The following is a 12,760-nucleotide window of genomic DNA, read 5'->3' as shown; positions in this document are numbered from 1 at the left end:
GATGATGTGTGTGGCTAGCAGCTGCAACAAGTACTCCCGGAATGCAGCTGCAGGGCAGGCGTTCAGCTGCTCTGTTTCTGACTACTTCTCATCCAGGTTCATCGCTAGCTACCTCTACACCTGACAGACACAAATTCAGTCTACATCTCCAATGTACTACAACCTTACTGACTTGCAAACAAGCAAAGATTTCAAATTATAGCAACATATATTACCCACTTCCGTTCATTTGAAGTACGCAATCCATGGAACAATATACATGCCGCGAAAGAATAAGACCATCCAAAAAGGACTAAACCTGGCTAACCACAGTCAGTACATGTTCTTCTTCTGACCTCTTTGGTCACTCAGCGCAGCTCCAGTCAGCAGCAGAAGGAGCCAATTCAATTATAAGTGTCGACTGACCCTGCAGAATGTAACAATGCGGCTACAGGCACAAGAATTATAAAACAGGCAGCACTACGCCTCGGTCACGATTGTCTTCCGCAAGCTTCAGCTCGAAGCTCGTCAATGGGCTGATGCTGGCAGGACTAGAGTGCAGGCCTTGGCCGACACCAGCCCGACTGATTACCACCGATGACGCTGTACTTTGGTTGAAGAACCCTTCTTAGGGCAATGAAAGCAGTGCTAAGTGCTAACTGCATTTCGTCCAAAAAAACAGGCAGCAGAATTTAGGCGTAACTGTTAGTTGTACTTGAGACAACACAGGTCAAGACCAAGAGCAGATGCCCGCAAAAAAAAATGTCATACATGGCGCCTGCGAGAGAAGTTACAAGCACAATAATTCTGGGGACACAATTAATACCCCTCACGGTACCACCCTTGATCTGACTAAACGCATCCTTGAGTTTGGCTTCCAGTTGGCTCTTGCCGGTAGAGCTCTTAACCAAAACGCAAATATGTATATCAATTAATAGCATATTAAAATCTACATGGGTTGTATATGTGATACATGTCTTGTATGAAAAGGAGTCACAAAAACCCAGTTGATCGTAGGCAATCCTGAGAGCAGATAGTGCACTGAGCCAAACTTGAATGTGTCGAGCGCTTCATTCGGGATCTCCTTGTACATGTTGGACATGGAGTTGTGATCCATCTTTTTCTTGGCATAAATGTCCAAGTCATCAGCTTGCTCCTCTGGGGCATTGATCAACTTCGCCCATTCTTCAACAGTGGATTGTTACCTTGTACCCTCTGACATCCATGTGATCCTGCCATCCGGATAAAAGTGTGTTGTGGAGTAGAATTGCATGATCAGCTCCTCGTTCCACTTTGTGAGCTTCTGCCCAACAAAGTCTGCAACTCCACATGCACTAAAGCTATCAAATACACCGGGGTAGTACTCTTCATTGTCCTTAATGTAGGTCCAGTCGACCCATCTCATGTCACAAACGATTGGCTTCTTGTCAAGCAAAACAGTTTCATAGAAATCTTGCTGCTCCTTGGTATGAAATCTGTGATCCACGGCAGTCCTTCTCCTAGAAGCATACGGATCTGCTTCTCTCCATTTCCTCAGCCCTGAATCTCTCCTGAGCTTCATATCCTCAGCCACAGGATGAGCATCGTTGTGGTCTGGGATCTTGGGCTTGAGCTTCCTAAGGACACTCTCTTCCTCTTCTTCGATAGCTTCAGGCACTGGGGCCTTGTTCTTTTCCGCAGCTGGGATGCTCCGTGTGTTTCTCTTTGGTGCACTCTTAGGCTTAGATGCAGCCTTAGGTGCTTCCTTGGGCTTGGATGCAGCTGTTCCTGACCTTATAGCATCTCCCATGAGTTTGGCTGCCTTGGGTGCTGGTGCAGCAACCTCTTCTTCTTCTTCCTCCTCATCTACCATGATGGAGGCCTTCCCAAGCACTCTGGCTACAGTCTTCTTCACCCTCTCTTTCCTCTTCTTGCCCTCAGCAACAACTGGCTCTGTGGGTGCAGGCTTCACAGTTGAAGCTCTAATCTTAGACATGGGCTGCCTGCCTGCTGGCCTTTTGATTTTCAGCCCTAGCTTTGTGCCTTGAGCTGGTTCAGCTCTCTTTGATGTGGCCTCTTCCTCTGCCACATAGTCTTCATCCTCAGAATCAGACGTTCTCTTCTTCCTTTGACGTGTGGCAGCCTTAGGCAGATTGCTGGGGGTGCTCCTGCTGCCATCATCAGAAGAACTTGAGGGGCTAGTGCCCTCACTCATCACAACTTGCTGCTCAGACACATTCTGGCTGTCACTTTGATCAGACATGTTGCAAACTGACTGCTGACCCTGTGAATAGATTATGGATAAGATAGAGTGGATGAGCATCACAAAAAGCAGAGATTTTTGCAAAAGATTAATTCAAAAACTTAGTTTTAGTTTTCCACAGAAAGCATCTCGGATCTACCAATTTTCAAACTCGGTGACACCGAAGCAGTTTTGGCACCAGAACTGGTGAACTCGGTCAGACCGAGTCATAGTTCGGTGGCACCGAGACTGCTAGGGTTTCACAGAATTCCAAAATCGGTCGCACCGATAAGTTATTCTCGGTCAGACCGAGTTTCACTTGTGCAATGGCAAAAGCTAGATCGGTGGTACCGAGTTTTTTAACTCGGTGGGTCCGAGATGGTTTCGGCGGAAACCTAACCCTAAAATTTTCGAATTAAACCTAATCTACGAGTTCATTGACTGGATAGGAGTGTTTCAATCGTGGCAAGAATCATGATGACCACAATGTGCTAGGAATCGGAGTGGAGAATAGCACAAAGATCGAGTCCATACCCTAGTTCGGCGGAGACTCGCTACGGCGGCAACGGCGGGGCAGAATTCCGTTGACGGCAGCGGAGACCAGCGACTGGAGGCTGCTGGCGGCGAGAAGACGATCCGGAGACCACGAAGGCAGAGCAGGCTATCGCGCGGGCGAAGAGGTTTCGGAGAAATTTCCAAAATTTTGCCCGTCACTATATATAGCCCGACCCTGTCGGTGTGACCGAGTGGAACAACTCGGTGGCACCGAGATGCAAAACTGTGTGCAGTTATTGCAACTCGATGTGACCGAAAAGTTCAAATTGGTTGCACCGAGATCGAAAACCTAGATCAACTTAATGAACTCGGTAGGACCGAAAATGGAGTATCGGTCAGACCGAGATTCATAAAGAGGTTTTGGAAGTTTAAGTCTATGACGAATCGGGGACTCCGAGCGCTCCTCACACAGAGTGGTTCGAATCTGACTTGATCAAGCTTTGTGATGCAGCATGAATAGAGTTTGAGACGAGAAAAGCATAGATAGCTAGAGGAGGTTCTTAGGCATTCTTGTCCATCCACTTGGCAAAATAAGAAAGCCAAACAATCAAAACAACAAGTGGATGTCCTCGAATGAGTAAAATATGCAACCAACATGCTCACACAATAAGATGGCAAATGAAATATGTGGCAAAGCATGCACAACCAATTATAGCATCTATCAAGCAATTTGCGATGACTAGGTCATCTATATATGAGTATATTGACTTAGGAGTCAAGTGAGAACACTTGATCATAGGTCATACTCATCGTTTAAGCTCAAGTGGGGTTACCACTTTTACATAAAGCATTGTTGTATTCACATCTTTAGAGTTGCTTTAGCTCAAGTCTTAGAGTAAAGCTCCCCCTAGATGTGATATCCCCCCTAAGAGGGATGAACTAACCTTGGGTTTTGTCGATGATGACTTCATGTAGATGTTGAAGATGTGGATGCTCAATGTTGATGTAGATCACTTGGAGCTATCCATTTGAGTGAATTGCACTTTCAATACCTACATGGGTTAGTCCCACAAGGAACAAACAAGGATATCCATAGACATAGAGTGATGCACACACAAGATGATGTCCATGAAAACTTTAGGTTACCTTGTCCCTTGTCTTACCAACAAGAGGGTTTGTGACTCCTTGAACTAGTGCAAGATGTGGAAGTTGATTGCACTTGTTCTTGCCAAAATGATAAGAGTGAAGTATGTTGGCGGAGTCACCCTCAAGAACTCTCTAGTTCTTCTTCTTTTGGATCCACACCATCTTGATGGGAATCCTTGGAGTTGTAGTCGTACTTGATGTAGTGGAATTTGAAGTAGTCTTGAGAATCCACTTGACTAAGGTCTTAGGAGCTTCTTCAAATGCATCAATCTCCTCTTGAAGCTTGTCCTTGCCTTTTTGCTTGTAGTCTTGTGGTGGAAGATCATCTTGAGCTTGTGTTCCCTTGAAGGAAGTATCATACTTCTCTTGTTGAGGAATAAACTTTGTCTTGGGGTATTGATCTTCTTCCCATTCAACTCCATTGGCATTGAACTTTCGTTCAAAACCAACACCTTGATTCTTCCGGTGCATTCCTTGCTTGCGCACAATTTCCTCGAATTGCTTACTTCCGGCAAGGCTCTTGTAAACACCTTTCTCTATAATTCCCTTCAATAAACTATTTTCTTTCTCAAGTGTAACTTGGCTAAGAGAATCATTAGTGGAATCAAGAGAACTACTAGAAGCAACAATATTGGATTTAGCACGATCATTGTTACTACTAGAGGAAGAATCTTTCTTATTCTTGTTACTAGTCTTGACTTGAGGCATGTAGGTGGATAAAAGTAAACGCTTGGCAATGTGAGAAGAACTTTTCTTGCGGAGATCATCATTGATTGCTTTTAAGAACTCATGCTCTTGCTCAAGATTAAGCTTTTCAAAGCGTAGTTTCTCATGAGCTCTTAAAAGTTCTCGATGATCTTCGAAGATAGTTTCATGGGCTAACTTAAGAGTGTTTAGTTCTTTAGTTAGAGCCTCAATCTTCTCCTTACCATTGTCATTCGTTTTAGCATGATTAATTGATATTTCACCATAATATTCTTCACTAGAGTTGTCAACAAGCAAATCATCATCACCTAACAAGTCATCTTCATCACTATTAAAGTCAACATACTCGGGGTGTGTTACCTTAGGACCTTTGGCCATGAAGCATCTTCCAATTCCTCCATTTGGTGAGTCAAATATGTTGTAGGAGTTGGTTGACACAAGTGCTAGACCGGCAACACCTTCATCTTGAGTATCTTCGGAGTCGGAGTGATAACTTCTCTCGGAGTGGCTGTCGGAGTCGGAGCCGGATACCCATTCACCAACATGAGCTTGATGTCTTCGTTTTGCATAGCTCCTTGATGATTTTTCCTTCCTTTCCGAATCCTTGCTTCTCCGTGAGTATCTTCGTTCATAACGATCATCTCTACTCCTTCTCTCTATTGGTGGAGATTCTTTGCTTCTTCTTTTTGGAGAATCTTCTCTTCTCTTGTAGGGAGCTGTACACTCATTGGAATAGTGTCCGGGTCTTCCACAATTATAGCAGTTTCGCTCTCGACTAGAAGATCTTTTGTCATTGTAGGACCTTGACTTGAAGCTTCTATCTTTGTTTCTACTCTTGTAGAACTTGTTGAACTTCTTCACCATTAAGCTCAATTCTTCATTGAAGTTTTGTTTCTCACTTGATGATGTGGGGACTTCACATGACGCTTTGTAGGCACCACTTGATTTATTGTGAAGTTCCTCTTTATCCTTGAGTGACATCTCATGAGCAACAATCCTTCCAATTACTTCCGTTGGCTTGAGATCTTTGTAGTTGGGCATCATTTGGATTAATGTGCACACGGTATCATATTTCCCATCCAAGGCTCTTAGGATCTTCTTGATGATGAATCTATCGGTCATCTCTTCACTTCCTAAGCTGGCAATCTCATTTGTGATGAGAGCAAGCCTAGAGTACATTTTAGCGACACCTTCACCATCCTTCATCTTGAACTTGTCAAGTTGACTTTGGAGCACATCCAACTTGGATTCCTTGACGGAGTCGGTACCTTCGTGCATATCAATCAAAGTATCCCAAATTTCCTTTGCATTCTCAAGGCGGCTGATTTTGTTGAATTCTTCGGGGCACAATCCGTTGAAGAGAATATCACAAGCTTGAGCATTGTATTGCAACATCTTCAACTCATCTGCGGTAGCTTCACGGTTTGGTTCTCTCCCATCAAAGAACTCACCTTGCAAACCAACACAAACAATAGCCCATACGGCGGGGTTATGTCCAAGAATATGCATTTTCATTTTATGCTTCCAACTAGCAAAATTAGTGCCATCAAAGTAAGGACCTCTAAGGTGATAATTTCCCTCGCTAGACGCCATACTCTCCTAGGTTGTGAAACCAAGGCTATGACCACCAAAATCTATGGAGATCAAGGCAAATGGAGACCAAAGCTCTGATACCACTTGTAGGATCGAAAGTATGTCTAGAGGGGGGTGATTAGACTACTTGACCAACTAAAAACTTAGCCTTTTCCCAATTTTAGTTCTTGGCAGATTTTAGCTATCTTAGAGCAAGTCAAGCAATCATCACATAATTCAAGCAAGCATGCAAAGAGTTTATTGGCGGCGGAAAATAAAGCATGCAACTTGCAAGAATGTAAAGGGAAGGGTTTGAAGGATTCAAACGCAATTGGAGACACGGATGTTTTCCCGTGGTTCGGGTAGGTGGTGCTATCCTACATCCACGTTGATGGAGACTTCAACCCACGAAGGGTAACGGTTGCGCGAGTCCACGGAGGGCTCCACCCACGAAGGGTCCACGAAGAAGCAACCTTGTCTATTCCACCATGGCCATCGCCCACGAAGGACTTGCCTCACTAGCGGTAGATCTTCACGAAGTAGGCGATCTCCTTGCCCTTACAAACTCCTTAGTTCAACTCCACAATCTTGTCGGAGGCTCCCAAGTGACACCTAGCCAATCTAGGAGACACCACTCTCCAAGAAGTAACAAATGGTGTGTTGATGATGAACTCCTTGCTCTTGTGCTTCAAATGATAGTCTCCCCAACACTCAACTCTCTCTCATAGGATTTGGATCTGATGGAAAGAAGATTTGAGTGGAAAGCAACTTGGGGAAGGCTAGAGATCAAGATTCATATGGTAGGAATGGAATATCTTGGTCTCAACACATGAGTAGGTGGTTCTTTCTCAGAACATATGAGTAGGAATGGTGTATGTGTTCTGATGGCTCTCGCCACGAATGAAGAGGAGGTGGAGGGGTATTTATAGCCTCCACACAAAATCCAACCGTTACACACAATCTACCAATCTCGGTGGGACCGAATCAGAAAACTCGGTCTGATCGAAATAGTAAACCTAGTGACCGTTAGGAATTTCTGTGGGACTGAGATGCAACTCGGTAGGACCGATTCGGTTAGGGTTTGGGCATAACGTAATCTCGGTGAGACCGATCGCACAAACTCGGTGAGACCGAGTTCGGCAATTAGCTAACCAGAGAGTTGGTCAGGCAAACTCGGTGGGACCGACTTGCTCTTTCGGTGAGACCAAAAAGTTACAAGAAGGAAACAAAGAGTTTGCATTGCATTCTCGGTGGGACCGATTCGCTCTTTCGGTGAGACCAAAAAGTTACGAAAGGGAAATAGAGAGTTTGCAACCCCATCTCGGTGTGACCGAGATCCTTATCGGTAGGACTGAATTTCTAGGGTTTGGCAGTGGCAAATGACAAGTGAAACTTGGTGGCGCCGGATTGACAGAATCGGTATGACCGAGTTTGGCTTAGGGTTTAGGTCATTTGTGGATATGGAAAGGTGGTTCGGGATTTTGGAGCATATCACTAAGCACATAAAGCAAGAGGCTCATTAAGCAACACATCATCCCTCCTTGATAGTATTGGCTTTTCCTAAAGACTCAATGTGATCTTGGATCCCTAAAATATAAAATGAAGAGTCTTGAACTTTTGAGCTTGAGCCAATTCTTTGTCCTTAGCATTTTGAGGGTTCCACTTTCACATCCATGCCATGCCAATCATTGAGCTTTCCTGAAATAATCATCTTGAAATGGCATTAGCTCAATGAGCTATATGTTGTTATGAATTACCAAAACCACCTAGGGATAGTTGCACTTTCAGTACCCCTGCATCCTCAACTACAGGCTACAGCTACTTGTAGAAACACATGATACAGTAGCTGATGATGCTACCTACAGATGAGCTATGTCCCTACCTGTCGGGCAATTCATGCTACCGCAGGACCAACTGAAGTAGCATCGCCGTTCTGAGCTTGACTGGCACGTATATGGCGATCTAGCCTAGTGTCGTGGCGGTAGACAGACGCAACCAACGCGAGATTCCCTGCCATGACCCGGTCAAGTAGATTGCTCCCGTCCCATGGGTCTGAGGCGGGCACCGTCCAACCCAGCTTTAGCCCCCTACCTACCGCCCGTCCCTAAAAGCAGAAGTAGGAAAAAACTCAGCGACCCACCTCACGTACCTCGCCGGTGTCGCCTCGATTCCTCCGCCCGCCCCGCCGGAAGCCACGCCCGGGCTGCGACGGAGATCGGGGGCGAGCGAACGAACGAACGAGGGGGGAGAGGAAGGGGGGAGATTCGGGAGGGGGGAGAGTGGCCTGACCTGCCTGCCTTGGATGGGATGAGATCTGCCTGCGCTGCGCGGGTCGAGGGAGAAGGAAGGAAGACGAGCGTGGGATGCGGATGCGATGCGAGAGCGACCACCTACCCCTCCTCGACCCCCCTCGCGCCCGGTTAAATAAGAGTCGCACCGCACCCCGTGGAGATAGACCCATAGCCGTCGCCGGGCCTGGCGGCTCCCAAGCACGCACCGCACCAGGGGTGGGTGGGTGGTGGGTGGGTTTAGGGTCTCTGACGCGCGGGCCAGGTCGCCTGGCAAGGCTGCCCCACGCGGCGTCTGGTGAGTGGGAACCAAAGTTTGCGCTGTAGGGGGCAGAGGGAAGGCGGGTCCTATTTGGCCTCTGCTGCTGATCCTCAAAAATAGAAAAAAAAAACAATTGGCGTCTGCTACTCGTGCGGCTTGCGGCTGCTCTGCGATGGCGTCAGCACGGCGTCACCTGTGAAAAGACTCTCCCGTATCGGCTAAATTTCGTGTTTTGACCCTTTTCTGAAACTTATTTGAGATTTGACCCCAGTTCGTAAAAATTTCGGGATCTGGCCCTTTTTCCTACCGCCATTGTCTCTGGCGGTAAGGTTTAACTGTCTACCGCCAGAGATTCTGGCGGTAGGCTTTGACTGCGCCGTAACGGACATCTAACATGGAAAATACTCTACCGCCAGTATCCTTGGGGGTAGCCCATTATACCCTACCGCCAGGGTGCTTGACGATTGGAGCCTAATAAAATGTCAAAGCCCATGGCAGCTAAAGCTGCGCTGCATTGCACTGCTCCATAAAGTGTGCTACTTTACAATACTAAAAAATAAGATAGATGGTGCATGTATGGGGATGGGTGAATGAATGAGCTGCATGCCATGGATGTGCTGCATGCATTGAGTGCTGTGTGCATGGGAGCGCGAGCACACAGCAGCGGCAAGTTGCAGGCTAGTAGAATTTTATATGCTCTCTCTTACGCGCGCTCTCTCTCTCATGCATGAGACTACTAGGTTACTAGGCTACTGTAGATTATTCAGATTGGCAGGGAGTGTGAAATCTGGCTAGAAGACCATACCACCAAATACCTTGGCGGTAGGGTTGCATTGCCTACCGCCAATGACTATGGCGGTAGGGTCTTTTTCGTATTAAACGGGCATGACGGTGCCGGCAAGTCCTACCGTCAGAGACCCTGGCGGTAGGTTATGCAACCCTACCGCCATAGACCCTGGCGGTAGCAAAAGGGTCAGATCCCGAAATTTTTACAAACTGGGGTCAGATCTCGAATAACTTTCAGTAAAGGGTCAAAACATCAAATTTAGCCTCCCGTATCTAAGCTAAGCGGACCACATGATTTGATTTCAAATCCAGGTTCAATTCCCAACCCAGATCTAGCTGTGAACAGTGCAGACTTCAGATATGCGAACAACTGTACTACATACGTACGTGTCTGCCGATGTTCACGGTCTGATTGTCACTACTCCTATAAGGCCAACTCCACATCATGACCTTAAACGGACGTCCGGTTTGGCCGGATTTTGTCCCTTTAAGGCGGCAATGGGTTCGCCCATGTCCGCGTTCGTCCGTTGGGTCGTGGGTGCGCCCAACGCGTGGCCGCACACCAAATCATGTCCGGGGTGGACGTGATTAAAGAAAACAAAAAAACTTAAATAAACTACCTAAAAAGGTAAATAAACGTAGTTAAAAAAACTTAAAACATATTTAGGGGTCACGGCCACAAAACGGCCCAGTTTCACGGTCCACTTAAATGGCCCAGTTCCATAATTAACATAAAAATAAAATAAAAAATGTTGCCCGCGCGCTCCTGCCGCGCCCATCGATGTCGTGGCCATCGCCGTCTTCAGTGGCCGCCCGTGTCGTCGTCGTCGCTGACGAGGTCGACGTAGTCCGGCGGCGTCCACAGGTGGGCCGGCGGTCCGTGGTGCATGGGGGTGGTGGGCTGGAAGGTGGCAGGTGCCTGCACCACCTCCTCCCGTGGCGAGGCGTCCCGCTCCAGTGACCGCGGCGGCGTGGGGCACCACTTCACGCCTCCCACGGCGGCCGCCATCTGCTCTACGGTGCACGACCAACTCCACCCCTGGCCCATAGGCCCGGGTGGAACGCGGCCACCGGCGGCTCCTCCACCACCTCCTCCTTCGGCACCATCTCCAGCTCGGGGATGGCGACGTCGCCGGCCGCGGAGAGGGCCGTCATCTCCCCGAGGCCCTCCCATTGGCGCTCATCGTGCGTGTGCATGGAGTCCTCCAGCACACGTGCCATGAGACGGGCCTCCTCCTCCGCTGTCATGCGAGGAGGTGGGGCTGGCGATGGAGATGAGACGGGCCTCGAGGAGTCATGGAGGGGCCATGGCGGGCACCCTCCTCACCTCCGAAAACACCCATCCCGAGGTAGAGGAGTCCATGCTCCTCAATGTACTGGTATGCCTCCAGCGAGCCTCCAGGCATCATGGAGGGGCCATGGCAGGCACCCTCCTCACCTCCGGAAACACCCATCCCGAGGTAGAGGAGTCCACGCTCCTCCATCGCCTTCTCCCTCCTTTCCGTGTTCTCATACCACTCGTTTCCTCTGTCAACGATGCAGTCACCCTGCTCCAGGTGTGCCGCGAGCATTGCGATGGTCTGGTCAACCGGAGCGCCGGCCTTGACAAACATGATGACGACACGTGGCTTCTGAATGGAGTTGACGAAGGATGCAGGGTCATGGAAACCGTAGAGAGGAAGGTTTCCTTCTAGCTTGGCGCGCTGAACGGTCTCATCGACCTTGGAGGTGGTCCTGTTGTAGATAGAGATGGGGAAGCCTTTCTCTGCAATGTTGAGGGCAAGGTTCTGCCCCATGACGGCGAGGCCAGCAAGATCAATTCTGGTGAGAGCCATCTTGTACCTGAAAAAGATATGAACCAAACACAAAGTCAGTTAGATAATTTATTTATGCATGTCTTACTAGAAAGGATAAAAGCCTGTCTATAGAGGCCAAATGATGATGCATATGCACTAGACGCAAGAACAAGCTTCACTCTGACAAATTGTTTGCAGCGAACAGAGGTTCCAGACAGTAGCCAACGGATAACTGAATGTGAGGTTACAAATGTCAATCAGAGTAGATGCAATCAGTATTGGATGCTATGTTCACTGGATAGATGCAGCAGGGCGGACATGTCAAATTCAAATCCATAACCAACTACAACCTACTCTTTTATGGTCTACGGCAACATAGCTCACTAGGAAATCAAAATCGCATCGAACAGCGCCGCCGATTTGATTGAGCGAGCCACATGATGATTTGCTCAATAAACCGATAGTATACTGCAACATAATCCATAGTACGGGTCAATCAGCCGTGACCCACGAGGCCAAGACAGCGCAGCTCAGGCACAAATCCCATGCTGGCTGCTCAGGAACATACTACAACAGCTACTAGCACTGAGATGCTCAAAACATAGCACAGTTATCATCCAGCGTCGATCATATGGTGGCATGGTTTCAGCTACAGCCACCATCACGCAGAAACAACAAGAAAAAAAGCAGAAAAAAACAGGGTACCCCCGCATTCTCAACTACAGGCTACAGCTACTTGTAGAAACACATGATACAGTAGCTGATGATGCTACCTGCAGATGAGCTATGTCCCTGCCTGTCGGGCAATTCATGCTACCGCAGGACCAACTGAAGTAGCATCGCCGTTCTGAGCTTGACTGGCACGTATATGGCGATCTAGCCTAGTGTCCTGGCGGTAGACAGACGCAACCAACGCGAGATTCCCTGCCATGACCCGGTCAAGTAGATTGCTCCCGTCCCATGGGTCTGAGGTGGGCACCGTCCAACCCAGCTTTAGCCCCTACCTACCGCCCGTCCCTAAAAGCAGAAGTAGGAAAAAACTCAGCGACCCGCCTCACGTACCTCGCCGGTGTCGCCTCGATTCCTCTGCCCGCCCTGCCGGAAGCCACGCCCGGGCTGCGATGGAGATCGGGGGGCGAGCGAACGAACGAACGAGGGGGGAGAGGAAGGGGGGAGATTCGGGAGGGGGGAGAGTGGCCTGACCTGCCTGCCTTGGATGGGATGAGATCTGCCTGCGCTGCGCGGGTCGAGGGAGAAGGAAGGAGGACGAGCGTGGGATGCGGATGCGATGCGAGAGCGACCACCTACCCCTCCTCGACCCCCCTCGCGCCCGGTTAAATAAGAGTCGCACCGCACCCCGTGGAGATAGACCCATAGCCGTCGCCGGGCTTGGCGGCTCCCAAGCGCGCACCGCACCAGGGGTGGGTGGGTGGTGGGTGGGTTTAGGGTCTCTGACGCGCGGGCCAGGTCGCCTGGCAAGGCTGCCCCACGCGGCGTCTGGTGAGTGGGA

General features: G+C 48.7%; 1 protein-coding gene across 1 annotated transcript; it reads right to left on the bottom strand.

The window, feature by feature from the left end:
- Positions 1-10,683: 10,683 nt before the first annotated feature.
- Positions 10,684-12,540, bottom strand: LOC125523368 (6-phosphogluconate dehydrogenase, decarboxylating 1-like). Its single transcript, XM_048688415.1, has 2 exons — positions 12,454-12,540; positions 10,684-11,296 (listed from the first exon to the last, which is right to left on the bottom strand). The coding sequence occupies exon 2, from the start codon at positions 11,287-11,289 to the stop codon at positions 10,699-10,701; it is 591 nt and encodes a 196-aa protein (XP_048544372.1). The 5' UTR covers positions 11,290-11,296; positions 12,454-12,540; the 3' UTR covers positions 10,684-10,698.
- Between the last annotated feature and the right edge of the window lie 220 nt (positions 12,541-12,760).

Source organism: Triticum urartu, chromosome 7 (genome assembly GCF_003073215.2).
Source record: "Triticum urartu cultivar G1812 chromosome 7, Tu2.1, whole genome shotgun sequence".
NCBI classification, from domain to species: domain Eukaryota; kingdom Viridiplantae; phylum Streptophyta; class Magnoliopsida; order Poales; family Poaceae; genus Triticum; species Triticum urartu.
This window is presented reverse-complemented; position numbering and strand designations above follow the sequence as displayed.